The 17,654-nt window shown below is 39.0% G+C and overlaps 1 protein-coding gene across 1 annotated transcript in view; it reads left to right on the forward strand.

Moving 5' to 3' along the window:
* EYS (eyes shut homolog) overlaps nucleotides 1–17,654 on the forward strand; it is a gene marked incomplete at its 5' end in the record, with an annotated part of 1,363,978 nt that overhangs the window by 951,220 nt on the left and 395,104 nt on the right. Inside the window, 1 exon segment of the mRNA XM_079781621.1 lies at nucleotides 546–778. Coding sequence (XP_079637747.1) covers nucleotides 546–778 — 233 coding nt within the window.

Genomic DNA, 17,654 nt, shown 5'->3' on the forward strand with positions numbered 1-17,654 from the left:
AAGGAATCATTTGTAGGCATTTCTAAAATACCTCCTGGATACCCGCGACAAATGAATGCAAGTCACTCTGAGAAATACATATTTCTAGCTATCAACCTAGAAATAACTGAAGTTCAAGCAGTTTTATCATGAAAATGTAACATGGCCTAACTTCTTGATCTGATGCTCATGATGTTTAGAATAGCCAAAGTAGAACTATGTTCAGTCAAAACTTTAATTCCTTTACATAAAAATGACTCTTAGGCTTATGGAAGCTGATATATCCAGGTTTCTTACTACTTTAAAGAAATTAATTTAGCTTCTCAGAACCACATAAATCGACAATTCACCGAGGTTCACATTCTGTGGCTCAGACATTTTCAACATTTATAAACCCCATGACTGTAAAACAAATATAGTAATTCTATTTGCTTTCACTTAAACCTTAGATGACTTGGGGGAGAGGGGGTTCCTTCTCTTATTTTAAACAAAAGTTTCTGTCATTTCTACTTAAGTTTCTGGTACTTTTACTTATATTGTGTTTTCTGATCTGCTTATAAATCTAGATCTCAGGATTCTACTCTGTCTGCAGCATCCTCCTTTACTGCTCCTTCTGGTGGGACAGAAGGGGTGGACTCCATGGGGACTTCCCTCAGCCCCTCTCCTGCAGCGCCATCTGTGTGCCAGGAGGATGTGTGCCACAATGGAGGCACTTGCCATCCCATCTTCCTCTCAAGTGGTGCATTCTCATTCCAGTGTGACTGCCCACTACATTTCACTGGCCGTTTCTGCGAACAAGGTAATCCATCTTCATTATCCTTCTATATTTCTTTTTGAAAACTCCTCTGGAGAGAGGAAGAGAATTAAAACCTATTGTACACACAGTGATGGATAGTAGTTCAAACAAGAAACTTCTGTATAATTTTACTTAAAAATCAATTCTGAAAGAACATTTTCAGTTCAATAATGTAGAAGCAAACCTGAGATATTTTTATTAGAATCACCATTAAAAATATATTTTCATTTGCCACCAAAAAAAAAATTAAAGTTGAAATGTAACGTTATTTACATAGTTTCTTCTAAAAGTGTGATATTGCATCCTTTGTCACCATAGAAATAATTTGGTTCTAATTAATGCTTCTTTTATTGCTTGTTAATCAAATCACATAAGCAGATCTCCATATTTAAATTATTTTGGTGTGTTGGAAGAGTACATTATTTTTTTAATGCTTAAGAACTTAATTTTAGCATTAATGAAATTATTTATGAATGAAGTGAAAATTTTCCTATTGTCAACATCTAGGGGCCTCCTGAGAGTCTCAGTTAATTAAAGCCATGCTGGGCACCTGCAGTCAGAAACGCCCTGGGCAGATTACAAAGACTTTAGATTATGAGGCAGCTGACTGCATGTCCCTCCACAAATAGCTTAAAAGTGTCATTGTTTCCTATGTAAAATTAATCACTGGTTTTAAATTGGGAAAGTAGGGGTGAGGATTACTAGTGGATAATGATTCAGAGAGCAGAGAAATTCATTACTTATTCAAGATTGTGTTAAATAACCCCTTTTTTAAATGCCAAAATGTGAGGCCTCCAAACCTAATTCAAAGGTATGTGTATAGGTTATTCAACTTTTCTTCCCAAATGATCTTGTGTGACTGTAGTGAGTGTTTTAATATTCAGCCAAGTAAGCAAGTAAAACTCTGAGAGGGTTTTTTCTTTCTTGGATTTCATGCTAGGTAGAGTCTTAGAAAAACACCCTCCTAACCTTCTTCAAATATACTTTGATATTTTAATTTTTTAACCCAAATGTATTGACAGTGGTGAAATTGAAATTGTAAAATGAGTTTTTAGTTAATGAGTATATGTCCTGGTCAACCACATGCATCAGAGTACAAACGACCCTCTAGTACCTCTCCTACTGAATCCCCCAGTTCTTCCTCCTAATTCCTTACTCAGTAGCTTTAACACTCAGATAGTGACCTATACTTTTCTTCAGAATAGGAGTAATTCAGGTTTATTTGGAGTTAACTCTAAGACTTGACTGAAGTTTAATAACATTTGGTGTTTGAGATGACAGATAACAGGAACCTGAACTCAGGAAAAGAATCTCTGCTCTGTATTCATTGTTGGGAATGTTTTATCTTTTTCCAAGAATATTATTCACTTTCTACCTCTTTTTCCTGTTGAATTTACAATATTTTGAAAACTAATGACTGGAATGTCATTAATGTGTTGCTAAAACTAGGTAATCCACTATAGATTACTTATTTCTAAGTGAAAAATAATCAGAAAATGTGAGTAAATAATTATTACCAAGAGGATGACTTTTCTTGAAGAAACTTTGTCAGTGATATCTCAGATGTATGATGCACTAAACAAAAATGCATGCAATAGGACTTTTTTAGGTTATCAGCCATGATAGCATTACCTATAACTTTGTTGCTATTCTTTCCTCCTTTTGGGAAATATAATTCAATATAATATTTAGAATGTGGTGTGATATACATTTTTAGAATTTGGAATGTTCTTTCTAAATTTAAAATTGATCAGTATTTGCTTTTAACCATTTACCCCCTAAACTGGAATTAAGTACCTTTCTTCTTTCAGTTATAGAGGAAGTCAAGAACAGGCTTATGTTTTCAGTATGATGCTATAAATATAAGGCACACTGGTATGCATCTTAGAATCCAGATTGACAGATAATGACTACTGCCTAAGGCCCATGACTCAGGAATCTGCTACCATAATAAGACTTTTTATAGCATTATCCAGATGCCATAATATGGTCAGATGCCATAATTTCTAAGAGTAGATTTAAATAAACACTATTGTATGCCAGTTTCTACTACCTGGTAGAAATCTTACTGTGGATAAACAGTTCCTTAAATCAAAGTATTTTCTCTCTCTCTCCCCTCGCCTCTCTTCTCTTTATATATACACTAGTGGCCCAGTGCACAAAATTCGTGCACATTAAAAGGGGATTAATTAGAGGAAATAATTTAATATTGCTATTTGCCCTTTCTCTATAATAGAAGTGTCAGAGATGAAAGAAAGTTAGTAAAATGTATATGAAAACCTTCCTCCTGTCAGAGTCAGGGGCACACCACAGGACCCAGAGTCAGGTCCCTGCCCATCCACATGCACCTCAAAATCGCTTGAGACCCAGACCCAGCCACGCCCCCCCCCATTGGGCTAGATCCAGACCCCGCCAGTCCCACCCTTGTCAAGCCCCGCTGGGCAGGGGGCGTAGCCTCAGGTCCCCTGGCCCAGCACCAGGATGGGGGGCATGGCCTGAGGTCCCCCATCAAGCCCTGCCAGGCAGGAGGAGCGCAGCCTCAGGTCCCCCGGCTCAGCACCAGGATGGGGGCACAGCCTCAGGTCCCCCGTCAAGCCCCGCTGGGCGGGGGGTGCAACCTGAGTTCCCCCGACCCAGCACTGGGGGTGCACCTTGAGGTCCCCTGTCAAGCCCCGCTGGGTGGGGGGCATGGCCTGAGGTACCCTGTCAAGCCTAGCCAGGCAGGGGGGTGCAACCACAGGTCCCCTGGCCCGGTGCTGGGGCAGAGGGTACAGCCTGAGGTCCCCTGTCAAACCCTGCCGGGCAGGGGGTGCAGTCTGAGGTCCCCCCACCTGGTGCCAGGGTGGGGGGTGTGGCCTGAAGACCCCTGTCAAGCCCCATCTGGTGGGGGATGCAGCCTGAGGTCCCCCGGCCTGGTGCTGGGGGAGGGGAAGCAGCCTGAGGTCCCCTAGCCCAGCACCAGGACGGGAAGAGCACCTTGAGGTCACCCGTCAAGCCCTGCCAGGTGGGGGGCATGGCCTAAGGTCCCCCAGCCTGGCACTGGGGCGGGGGGAGCAGCCTGAGGTCCCCTAGCCCAGCATCAGGATGGGAAGCACACCTTGAGGTCACCCGTCAAGCCCTGCTGGGTGGGGGGCGCAGCCTGAGGTCCCCTGTCAAGCCCCATGGGGGCAGGGGAGGGCGTAGCCTCAGGTCCCTGCTGATTGCTCATTAAGGCTCTTTATGGGAACTTGGCCTCAGCTGTGGGTGCAGTCATCTTTGTGATGGAGTGATGGTCAATTAGCATATTCCCTCTTTGTTAGATAGGATACACTGAGTGGCCAGATTATTATGAACTCTGAACGCATAAAAACTGGCCACTCAGTGTATATCCTATATAATAAAAGGCTAATATGCAAATTGTTCCCTCAACCAGGAGTTCGACCAGTAGGCAGGCTGGCCAACTACCCATGTCCCCTCCCCCCTGGCCAGGCTGTCCGGACCCCACCCATGCACAAATTCATGCACCAGGCCTCTAATATATATATATATATTGTGTGTGTGTGTGTGTGTGTGTGTGTGTGTGTATATATATATATATATATATATCTTAGAAATGTTCTCAGTATTAAATTGCTTAGACTTTACTGATAGATTGCTATGAAAATTATTTCTTGCTAAGTCCTTGTTGAGTACATTTAACATCTACCTAGTAAATTATATGAACTATACTGTGAATAGTTTTGGTGTACCAGATGCTGCACTGAGTACTTCCTGAATCTTATTTCACTTAACCCTCAGAATAACACAGCTAGGTAGAGCATTACATCATGTGCTCTACTTTATTAAATCATCCATATCCAATCACCTAATAACATTGACTTATAGAATCAGTTTGATTTAACATGCTCTTTTTTTTCTCAACACATGTTACCTTAATTCATATGAGCTCAACCTTGTTGCCTACTTTATCATAATGATCCTGCATCTCACCAGGGGAAACATAAGAGCATATAGTCTTGCTTTGTTTCAGATGGTTGCATGCAGGCAGATGGCTGTCTCCTACTGTAAAGTTCAGAGTGACAGATTTAGAATATCAGTGCCTTGTGCTTGGGGGAAGCGTATGCCTCTGACTATTAATTATAGGATTAACATTTTTAAACAGCCCCATACTTTTTAGTGTTCTATAAAACAGTTTTATAAATAGTGCAGTAAAGGAGTATTTAAATGCCATACATTAAAACCAAGAAACCTTTTGTTTTATTTGAAATCCTGTCTGTATATATTTTATATATGCTTAAAGGTCAACTGCACTGAGTAAATTGCAAACCTGGAAATAAAAGTGAAAGATTTTACTGGGTGTTTTGTCTTGTTATAAATATATATATTTAAAAGACTGTCTTAATGATGCCTTTGGTTTTACCATAACCAGAATATATTTTAAAGTCGTGTTAGAGGAGTCTGAATTTATTTATTAACTTTTTAGATCAGGTGGCTAAATGTCAGACATTCCAGAGCCAAGAAGGCATAGAAACAGAACACAGAACATTAATCAACATATAACACCGATTTATCTGCTCTCCAGAAAACTGATCATCTACATCATCAGAACAGGACCAAGAAATGGGTGTCTGTCTTTTCAAACATAATACCCATGTCTGAAACTCTGTCTTTCTCACCAGAGAGCAATGCAGCATATTTACTAGTCTATGGCAACTGCTGAAATATTAAGATGTTAAGTTGCAAATGAGTGGGGATTGAAGTCAAGGACAAGAGCTAAAGAGAGACAATAATACTTATGGTCAGAAACAGAGGATTTTGTTTTTGAAGGCAAGAGTGGGTAAAGGTTCCAATCTTCTGTGCTCTTCTCCACTACCAGTTGCTGCATTCTCCAGCAGGGAGCAACATGTTCATTAGTAGAAAAGTTCCCTTCCCATCCTGGTGCTTGTAACTGTGTAAAATCTAGATGTTCATTAGTCTCTCTATTGACATTAGTAATAATCCAGAAATGTTCATACGGGAAGAGGAGGGAATATGTCTACTCCCCATCCATAAAAAAAAAAAAGGATGACATGTTTTTGTCTTCTAGATGAAGAGAATATTATGTTGTTGTGAAAATAGATATGTAAGAATGACTTTTTACCAGTTCCTTTTTAAGGTAAAATTGTGAGTTCTGGTAATTTCCTTCGACTAAAAATGGGACTAGAATAAATTAACAAAAAGAAAAACCATTCCATTAATTTTATCCATCTATTCAAATTTGTAATGGGCCCATTGTTCCTGTTCACAAGAAACTTAGTAAAGTTTTATGGTCAGATACTAAATGCAATGGCTGTTTTTTTTCTTAGTTCCTGCAGTCCATACCCTTTCTTATTTATTATTTATTTATTTTAAAAGAAAACATTAACCTTTTCCATATGAGAATATATTATATAATTAAATTAAATAGGATTAGTTGCATTCTATCTTCTTATTTGTCATTTTAACATTTTAAACTATGGTTTAAATACATGAATGCATTTGTGTTGTACTGTTTACAATGAAATAGTAAGGGTTTGAAAGAAAATTCTGCCTTCTAGAATTAACTAGAATAAATCATTGCAAAGAATTGAAAAATATAAATGTGGATGATATGAGAATAGATCAACAGTAAAACAAAAACTAATGTTAACCAGCCCTAAAATGTTATTATACAGGGTGGGGCAAAAGTAGGTTTACAGTTATAATACAAATAAACAATGTAATCCTACATAATAATAGACAAATATGCAAATTGACCGCACCATCGCTACACCCAAGCCACGCCCACCAAACAATCAGGACGAGTATGCAAATCACCCCAACAAAGATGGCGGCTAATTTGCATATCAAGACAGCATAGAAAGAAGCCAAGAGCTGCAGAAGGGAGCAAAGCTGCAGAGAAGCAAGCAAGCCGGGGGGGAGGAGAAGGGAGGAGCGGAGGCGGGGCTGGGGGAGAAGGGAGGAGCGCAGGCAGGGCCGGGGGAGAAGGGAGGAGCGGAGGCGGGGCCAGGGGAGAAGGAAGGAGAGCGGGGCGGGTTGGAGGAGAAGGGAGAAAAGCAGGGGGGCTGGCGGAAAAGGCGGGGCGGTGGACAAGGGAGGAGAGCAGGTGGGGTGGGGTAGAGTGCAGCAGGAAACCCTATTGCAGGATTTTTCCTGCAACAGGAATGCTAGTAATATATAATTCAAGACTAAACTCTGTGTTTCACGTACTCACAACTGCAAACCTACTTTTGCCCCACCTTGTACAATGACAGTACAAAAGTACTGTGATGGCCAGAGCTAATTAAGAATAAATGATGGGAAATTGATTTTTAGGCAAGTATTTTCTTCAACATATGCCTTTGGCATGACAAAATTAATAGAACTTCTATTTAAAAGGCCACAATATGTTCTTACTCATAATTTCATTAATGAAATAGAGTACCGCCTGAGCAAAAGAACTTATTCTTTAAACTGTCTGTTCTTGAAATACTACACCTATTTCAATTGCTTTAATCCATTTTGTTGAGCTGTTTCTGTGGGTATGTTTTTATTCTCTGCTCTAGTATAGAGAATAAAGTATACTAGATATAAGTATCTCTCCATATAAGTATACATAGATATGGAGAGATATGGAAATTGAAACCAATGCTCACATATATGTATATCACCCTTTGCCTGCATTTTTCTTTGCTGCTTGTAGATTAAAAATGAGGAATTGAGGCTTTGTATAAACTCGATGTTTCTGTAGATTAAAGTCAGGTGCAGTAAATAGGAAATAAGAAATCAACACATAACAGCTAATAATTACCATTTCATACTTCCTACCCCATTAAGCGCTTTTCTTGCATTTTTCTCCTTCAATCACCACACCAACCCTGTGAGTCAGATAATACTCTATTAGTAGTTATTTTCGTTTCCAAGCAAATCAATAAATAATAGCTAACATTTTATTGGATGCTTAATATGTGTTAGGCATTGTTCTTAATCTTAGCCTGTAATGACTCATTTTTCATGAATGAGTGTGATTTCGAAGTAAATGCTATTCTCTCCTCATAATTCAGGAGAGACAATGTATGCAGAGATTTAAGTAACTTGCCCATGTAAATTTTGGAATTGCTATTAGAATCCAAGTTCTTAAAACTATTCTTCCTATCTGATCCAAGTTAATGTAAGCAAATATTTTTTTAAATTATTATAAAAATATAAAGGCAGCATCTCACAGAACCACAGAATAAAAACTTAAAGGTGCTCAACTAGGATACTTCGTTGGAGTCAAGTTTCACTCTTCTCACCATCTTCTTGCTGACAATGGCTTTTGAATCAACACGGTAGTGTCCTTCCGCATAGAGAGACTGAATTTGTCTTGGATTGAGCCTAGGAAAGATATGTGTGGCTAAGATGACCACCCCAAACCCAGTCACTCTGGCCAAAAGTATCCTAACAGAGATCAGAAAGCAGCTACCCAAGAAGGAATAATTATGGTTGGCTGGGAATATACCACAAAATGTATAAGCTATATTAATATCCCCATCCTACTAATGAAGAATGTAGCACTGAGAAAGTAACTTGCCTAAGTCATACAGAGATTGGCAAAGCCAGAACTCAACTCAAACTGATTGATGCCAAAAAGTTGTTCTTTTAACCATTTGTACATGTCTAGAGTACTTTTAAATCTCCCTTAATGATAGGATATAGACATTGAGACAATGCCATCTATAATGACTTAGTCATGAATTTAGCTTATTAACTTACTTGACTTACACTCGAGAATAATTTCATTTCTCCCAGCACTAACATAGGGTATTTCCTACCAGATTTCTCTTCCCCTAATTTTGAGACAATCTGGATATATTTCATAGCTTTTGGGTCTCTTGCAGGTATTAAGTAGTCTAACTCAATTTAACAAACTAATCCAATTTCATCCCACACCTAATATGAAGCTGTCTATACCCTCCCATTTCTTCCCTTCTTAGACGTTCTCCATCAATTTTGAACCTCCAGGGTCAAATCAGGAATAGAAGGAATCAGGAAAGGTGTCAGAAGTCTTATTCCTTCACATGTGGTGATTGTAATTCTGTGTAGGCAGCAAATGCATTCTGTCATTGCAGGAACAGCAATGGTTTATTGCTGACTCTTTAAAACACATTTCTCTGCTGTGGGTTGTGTACCCTCACCTGATCTCTTGCAAATTTCCTTTAGCAACCATCGGGGAAATACATTTTTACCCTTTTTGGCTGGTGCACCTGATGCAGTTGACATCTTGAAACAGATTCTCTCTAGATGACTTGAGCCTGGTTACCTGACACCTTCCTTATTATCAACTAGGGCCCCAATGCACGGATTCGTGGACCTTGAAAGGAACTGTGGACCACGAGGTTGCGGTAGGCACAGGGGTGGGTCTCGGCTCATCCTCTGAACCCCCGCCCAGCCCCTCCCACTGCAACCCCTCCCCACCCTGGTCCCCTGTCGGCCAGCAGCCCCACTCCCACTACTGCCACTCCCATGCGTTGACTGCACTGGCCTTGTTCACACCTGCTGGTGGCATGGAGCGATTGGGGCCGGCGCCAGTAGTGGGTGTGAGTGGAGCTGGCACCTTCAGCAGGTGTGAGCAGCAGCTGCTGCCCCGATCACCCCTCAGGAGCAGGGGGAGGTGGAAAAGCCCTCAGGGGCAATCAGGGCTGACAGCCACTGCTCACACTCACTGATGGCACTGAGTGATCAGGACCAGTGCCAGGCACCAGCAGTGAGTAGCGGGGCCGAAACCAGCAGCAGGTGCAAGCACCGGGCAGGACTGCAGCGGGCAGGAGCAAAGCATTTCAGTAACCATCAGAGGCTCACCCCAGTGACAGCGACTGGTGCCCCTCCTTGGTCTGGCACCCCCGCTCACCTGTTCCACCATCCCACCGTGGCCAACACCCACCAAGTTCTGCACACACCCCCTGGTGGTCAGCATACGTCATAGTAATCGGTTGTTCGGTTGTTCCAGTTGCTCCGCCATTCTATCTATTTGCATATTACTGTTTTATTACTAGGTGTACCAGTTAATAATGCGGAGTTTTTTCAATAGATGGAGTTACACATATGTTGATATATATGCAATTTGATATGTATGCTATTTTGTTGTATTGACAGCAAGCTTCAAAACTTCATATGTCAAATTTGCTGAAGGTGTTAACATCATAGATATTTTTACACTTAAAAATGTCGAATTTCGTGCCAAAAAGCATTTGCAGGAAGTTTTAATTCATTACTTTATTTTGAAGAAAAAGTTATCGTATACTTCGGGAAGCTTATGGTGAACATGTTCCATCTCAAGATACTTGTGAATGCTGGTTTAAATGCTTTAAAAGTGATGATTTCGATATGAAAGGCAAAGAATATCCAGGTCAACCGAAAAAGTTTGAAGACCAACAATTACAAGCATTATTGGATAAAGATGCATGTCAAACTCAAAAACAACTTGCAGAAAGATTAAACGTTGCTCAGCAAACAATTTATGATCATTTACAAGCAATGGGAAAGATTTTAAAGGAAGGAAAATGGGTGCCACATCAACTGAACGAAAGACAAATGAAAAACGGGAAAGTCATCAGTAAAATGTTGCTTCAATGGCACGAAGGAAAGTCTTTTTTGCATTGAATTGTTACTGGCCATGAAAAGTGGATTTATTTTGAGAATCCCAAATGCTCTAAATCATGGGTTGATCCAGGTCAACCATCAACATCGACTGCAAGGCCAAATCGCTTCAGAAAGAAGACAATGCTCTGCGTTTGGTGGGATCAGGAAGGTTTGGTGGGATCAGGAAGGTATGAGCTTCTAAAACTAGGTGAAACCGTTAATACTGATCGCTACCGACAACAAATAATCAATTTGAACCACACTTTGATCGTGAAACGACCAGAATGTGCCAGAAGACACAGCAAAGTCATTTTGCTTCATGATGACGCACCATCACACACTTCAAAACCAGTCAAAGACACATTAAAAGATCTTGCTTGGGAAGTATTAACCCACCCACTGTATTCACCAGACCTTGCTCCTTCAGATTACCATTTGTTCTGATTGATGGCACACTCACTTTCTGAGCAGCACTTCAAAACATACGAAAAAGTGGAAAATTTGGTCTCTGAATGGTTTGCCTCAAAACAAGAAAAGTTCTATTGGGACGGTATCCACAAATTACCTGAAAGATGGGGGAAATGTGTAGCTAGTGATGGACATTACTTTGAATAAAGCACTTTGATGTTTCTCTTGAAATTATCGTGTTTTCTTTGATTACAAAATCCGCCATTATTAACTGGTACACCTGGTATATAGGATTGTATCCGAGGAAATTGCAGTCATTGCTGTCCTGCCAACTGATAGAAGTGCAGATAATCCTGTAGATGAATCCTTCTAATTTCTGGATTCTCCCAGCAAAAGGCAGGCCCCCATCTCCATCCCCTGCCTCCCAACTCTAGGAATACATGCCAAGTTCTCCCAAGAGCTCCCTGCACAGATAGCAACAGAGGGGGCCCTACAAGTTGCTTCGGCTCTGCTAGTGCGCATCCAGCTGTCCACAATTTCTGAGTGATACTTTTTGAAACTTCATCACTTGATTAGGGGTGGAGACAAGATATGTCACAATGCTCACTTCTGTTTTAATCCTTCTGCTGGATCTATGTGTAATAAATGTCTAGCTTTCTCTCATATAGATTTTGGGGTAATAGTAGTTGAACCAGCTGGCCTCCTCTTAGCATATACTACTTGGATATGTTTGAAAATTCTCTTTAGAAATGGAGGCAGTTATCACCATTTGTATTGTCTGTGCTTTGGAGACTTTAATAAGAATTTTGAGAAAACAGAAAAAAAATCCTCTTAACAGATGCTGTTATATTAACATAAACCTAGAATACATTTTCATTAAGATGGAATGAAATTCAATATGCGAGAATAATAGTACATCTTTCTGCAATTCTTTTTCAAACATTTACACTGATTTATCCCTACTAGCAGAAGAGATTCAACTCTAACCAACAGATTTTGAGAATCTCTTGTCTCTTTAATCTTAAAAGTCCCATGCTCCTTACATTCTGCAACATATGAATTGTGATATAAAGAGTAAATGAAATCATTCTCATCCTCCAGGAATTTTCATGTTTCTCCTGTAGCTGCAGTCAAATCTAAAGAGTTGAGGCAGATTCCTGGGAACACATCTATTTGAGAATCATTTGTTTACTGAGAATGGCAGTAGACTAAGAGTGAGAAGACATGGAATTCATCCCAGCCCTTAATTAGTTGTGGGGTTTTAGGGAAATCGTGACTCTTTTGACCTTCAGTTTCTCTATCTTCAAAGTGGCAGCATTAGAATCAGTTTGAGAGCCCCTATTAGCTCTAAAATGTATTCCCCCGATTGATCTCTAACATGAAACCTCTTGGGTTTTATTTCGCCATTGCTCTGGATTTTGGACTGAGGGGCAGCCATGAAACTCTGCTTCAACATCGGATGACTCTTCACCTTGCTAGGAGCGCTCACTAGTCAGACTATTTTCTTTTCTTTTTTTAATTTCTTTGTTGATTAAGGTATCACATATTTGTCCTCATCCCCCCCATTCCCATCCCAAACCCCTCCCCATGCATACCCCCACATCCCTGTTGTCCGTAACCACTGGTTAGGCTTATATGCATGCATAAAAGTCCTTTGGTTGATCTCTCCCCCTTTCCCTCACCCTCCCCTACTTTCCCTCAGACTATTTTCTTACCTCACTGCCTATTGTTACAGGGTGAGTTCCCTGAGAAGAATCCTAGACAGAGATTATAAAGGAGGAATTTTATTCAGGGAGTGCTTTTAAGTTCAACACACGAAAAGAAGACAGAAGGATTTGACAGCAAGTGCTTTGCAGCATCTGCCACAGCAATATCTCTCTATGTCTTTTAGATTCAGTAATGGAATAGTCTAGCCTTTTCCAACCTAGGATATTAAATTTGTCTTCTCTTATGTGCTTTCCCTGACATTACTCACAAACGGAACAGCTTTTGAAAAACAAAGTGCTTTGGGAGAAAGGATGCTGCTTGGGGTTGAAGAGAATATCTTGAAGTTCATATTCTCACTTAAGTTTTTATTCTAATTGAAAGACTTCTTTTCCCTTTCTGAGTGTTTCACTCCTCTGGATCCCTTACAGACTTATTTTCCAAAAGATCTGTACTTGATTCTTTTTCCAAATACATTTTTTTTTTTTACCAGACATGTTACCATTGATGATCTGATTGATGCCTGGCTTTGTTTACCTCCAACATCCTACCATCAAAACTCTAATCCACTTATACCAAGGAATTTATAATTCCCCAGCATTCCGTGTGCTGGCCTGTGTCAGGTCCCATGCTCTCTAATCTTTCTTCTATGTGCAATGTTAGCTACTTTTCTTCTGCAAAGACTTGGGTGAATTATTACTTTCTCTGGGAAGCCATCTTGTTGTCATTCATATCCCAACCTGCTTTTGGTTTCCCACTCTACATTCCTTTAATATCTTGTGCCTTTCTCTATTTTTGTATCTGCTATCTTGTATTTCCATAGTATATTTACTTATATTTCTCTCCTAGGTAATAAAATATTGAGGAAAGTCGTTGTTTTCTTTCATGTCATTCTAACTTGGCGTCTTGCATAGCACCTGAGATAGAGAAGAAAATCAAATGTGGGTGTGTTTTTTTGTTGTTGTTGTTAAATTTAGAGAGAACTACTTTTTAATAACTAGATAACCATTTAGCTATTTAGGTATATTGGGTAAATACCATAGTGTTTAGGAAAAGTGAAAAATATATAAAAATTGCTTTCTTCTGTAGTAAATTAAAGACACAAATCAATCCCTGTTTCACCACCCAAATTAGTTCTGAATTTAAACAGTTGTTCAAATTTTCTATTCATTTCAATCTGTTCTTTGAATAGTCAGGCAGCCCTCCTAACTTTGAGTTGTTGAAAAACTTCTCATAACACTTACAGTTTACTCTTCTCTTCTTCTGTAGATAAAGTCTAAAATATTTATACAATGGTATTTACAAATATGCTTGAAGTAAAACTAAGAAAAATTCCCTAGGATGCTTCCCTATGGCTGTCATAGGATTTAAAACATGGCAATAAAAGAGCTAGAAAAAATACTGTTGGTAAATCTCTGAACCTTGGCTAGAATTCCTTGTCCTGAATAAATTGAAAATAGTCCTTAATTTTCATAAATATTCATTACTCTCAAAAAAATTAAGCAACTCAACAAAATTTGAGTTCAATTAGCAAATCATACACCACTGAAGATTATCCTCTAGATTTTTCTATAAAAAAATTTAGAAGAACGTAAATGAAATGACTTGCAATCATTTGAGGTAGAATGGAAGTCTGAAATCAACATAAATTTTCTAAAAAAATTTGAAAAATTTTACTTATTATGTCTAGCTATTGGCATAATTATACACATGTACCCATGCATATCAAATGCTACATTACTCCAGAGTCAAGGTCTTAATACTTTGTTGCTAAATACTTTTCTCTTATTCAAATACTGAATTCCTTTACATGAATGTGAATTCCATAAATTTGCTATAAGCACATATACCTCGATTCTGCAATACTGATAGCAGTTGTGTTTAGAAGGTCTTCAGTAAATATCTAATCACATCTTTTCATGATATTCCCACATTTATGATTTTCTGCATTTTATCATATTTAAGTAACCACATCTCTAACTTATGTAAATATTAGCTTGTATTTAGTGTACACATACCCCAGAATATGTGCAAGTGTATCCCATGGAATGTGCACTTTCATGTAGTTTTGTAGTTATATTTTTTTATACTGATATAGAAGATGAATGGAAAATGACTACAAAAACAACTACTGAAGTTTTCTATCATTTGTGCTTTTCAATAACAATGCGTGTTTGTTTTTTTACACATTTCTAACACCTGGTTTAAGAAATAATATAAAAGCCTGATCTGCTGTGGATTCCTGTGTATAGCACAGTTGACATTTCCTTTGTATAAAATGCAAAGGAGCCACTTAAAATTAGTTCCTTTATTCAAATTAGCACATGCAATGCCAAAACTGTGTTCTGGAAAGAACCTGCACATAGTTAACATTTTGGGAAATGCAAAGAATAGAAACAATGGAAAAAGAAGGCAAAAAATAAAGGGGAGTTCTCTTTCTTAAACATTGGGCTTATATATTTTTCTGTTTCTTTAGTAGGTAGAAATTTGAGAACTGTACACATTTTCATGTTAAATTGATTTATAATTCACTTTTTGTAGAGGTGATAAAAAGGCATTATGAATGAATATCCAAAAAGATTACTGTGCAATCACTTGAAAATAGCTAACACTGAGAATTGCTAAAAATGATGAATGTGTGACTCTGGACACAATTAGAGTTTGTGAAATCAACCGTACCATTGTTCAGATGTTTGAACATATGTTTGAAAGCCCAGAGCATATCTGTATAGAATTGTTCCCTATTGTAGAACAATGTGTTCCCTTCATTTTAAACCCATTTGTTTTATTTTTTAAATGTAATCCACATATATCAGGTTAATTTACATTTATATCATTTGAAATGCAGTCTTTTAAAATGCCCTCTACTGTTTCACTGTTTATACATTTTAAGGCATAAACATCCCACATTAATGCCTCATAAATCTCTAGATTAGAGTGTTATGCTTCTGCTTTTTAACTCAAAGCCAGAAATGTCCATGGTAATTGTGACCCTCATATAAACTCTCTGCTCTCTGCTCTTATACAGGTTTTCATCACATTCAATAAATATGTTTATTTATATTAGTTTACAAATATTAGACTTATTTATTCTTGCCCATAGCATGCTGATCTATTTGATATTATAATCCATCTTGTTCCACATCACTTGATGTTCACATCATTGTTTTGAAATTACACATTTGCAAGGCCTTCAAGAAAACTCTGCTAGTGAACATATTTCCATCTATCTTTAAAGTAGACCTAGCTAGTTTTGCTCTTATCTCCCCTTCCAGAATTATATGATGTTTTCAAATTTTAGAAGGCCCTCCTATCTAATGCATGCATACTCTGCAAAACACATTTCACAAAAATAATTCTTCTCTATATAGTCGTGATGGAAGTAGCTTGTCTCCCTCACTAAGAAATTGATGTCCTCCAGGCCCAGATAAACATCATTAATTGTTAAATCTTTCTATGTAGTGTCATTTCTTCTCTACCACTATCAATTGTTATACTAAATTAGACCATCCGAAGTTTAAAATGATTCTTTGTTGTCTCTGGACATTTATGTCCCCTCTCATGTGGTTTATGTAAGTATAAGTTGATTTAATGCTTTGATATAAGCATAGATTAAATGGGTCCAAAGACAAAGGCCTCTGACCTGTCACCCAGAACTCCCTCTGTCAGACGGAGAAAGACAAATACTATATGATTTCATTTATATGTGGAATTTACACAAACAAAATAAATGAACAAACAAAATGAAAGCAAACTCTTAGATACAGAATAAATCCATGGTTGCCAGGTGGGGGCACATTGGCGAGGTTGGATTAAAAGGTGAAAGGATTTAAGAAGCACAAATTGGTACTTATAAAATAGTCACAGTAATATAAAGTACAGCATAGGGAATATAGTCAATAACATTTTAATGACTATGTATATCAGATGAGCACTAGCTTATTGAGGGGATCACTTTGTAAGGTATATGAATCTCTAATTACTATGATGTACACCTAAAACTAATATAATATTGAATGTCAACTTTAATTGAAAATTTTTTAATTAAAAATAAATAAATTCTCCCTCTAGACCTAAATTACGAGAGTTTTCTGTCAATGCACTTGGACAAATTGCTCAAACTGCTCTAAATACAAAATATTACCAGATCATTCATATACTAGAGGCCCAGTGCACAGATTTGTGCACTGGTGGGGTCCCTAGGCCTGGCCTGCACCCTCTCGCAATCTGGGACCCCTTGGGGGATGTTGGACTGCTGGTTTCGGCCCAATCCCCACAGGCCAGGCTGAGGGACCCCATCAGTGCACGAATAATGCACTGGGCCTCGAGTATGCATATAAACTCTTTGGTTAATCTCTTCCCATCCTCTCCGCTGCCCCCTTCCCTCTGAGATTCATCAGTCTGTTCCATGTTTCCATGCCTATTCATTGAGCCTCTGTCCCCTGGTGGTTAGCTACTGGTTGAATGGTTGCTTAGGCTTTTATATATATAGATATTTGCAGTCAAAGGGTTGCCAGATAAAATACAAGATTCCTTGTAAAGTTTAAATTTTAGGAAAATAATGAATAATTTTTTAATGTAAGTAAATCCCAAATATAGCATGGAGCATACTATTCTAAAAATCATGTTATTTATTGGAAATTCAAATATACATGGATGACCTGCATAATAAAACCCTAACATGCAAATTGACCAGTCGCTATGATGAGCACTGACCACCAGGGGGCAGACACTCAATGCAGGAGCTGCCCCTGGTGGTCATTGTGCTCCCACAGGGGGAGTGCGCTCAGCCAGAAGCTGGGCTTGTGGATGGCGAGCACAGCAGCGGTGGCTGGAGCCTCTCCCACCTCCGCTGCAGGCTGGCGGTAAGGAGCGAGGGGTGCCAGACTGAGAGAGCCCTGACTGCCAGAGGAATGTCTGACTTCCCAGGGATCAGGCCTAAGCCGGCAGTGGACATCCCCCAAGGGGTCCTGGACTGCAAGAGGGCACAGGCTGGGCTGAGGGACCCCCCACACACACACCAGTGCACAAATCCATGCACCGGGCCTCTAGTTTTATTATATAAATCTGGCAACATGCAAGCATTTAAAGGCGACCATGCCTTAAAAACTTAGCTTATTAGAGCTGGAAGGAACTTTGGAAATGGTTTAGGTCAGGGGTCAGCATTTTT

The sequence above is a fragment of the Cnephaeus nilssonii genome (assembly GCF_951640355.1).
Source record: "Cnephaeus nilssonii genome assembly, chromosome: 9".
NCBI lineage: Eukaryota > Metazoa > Chordata > Mammalia > Chiroptera > Vespertilionidae > Cnephaeus > Cnephaeus nilssonii.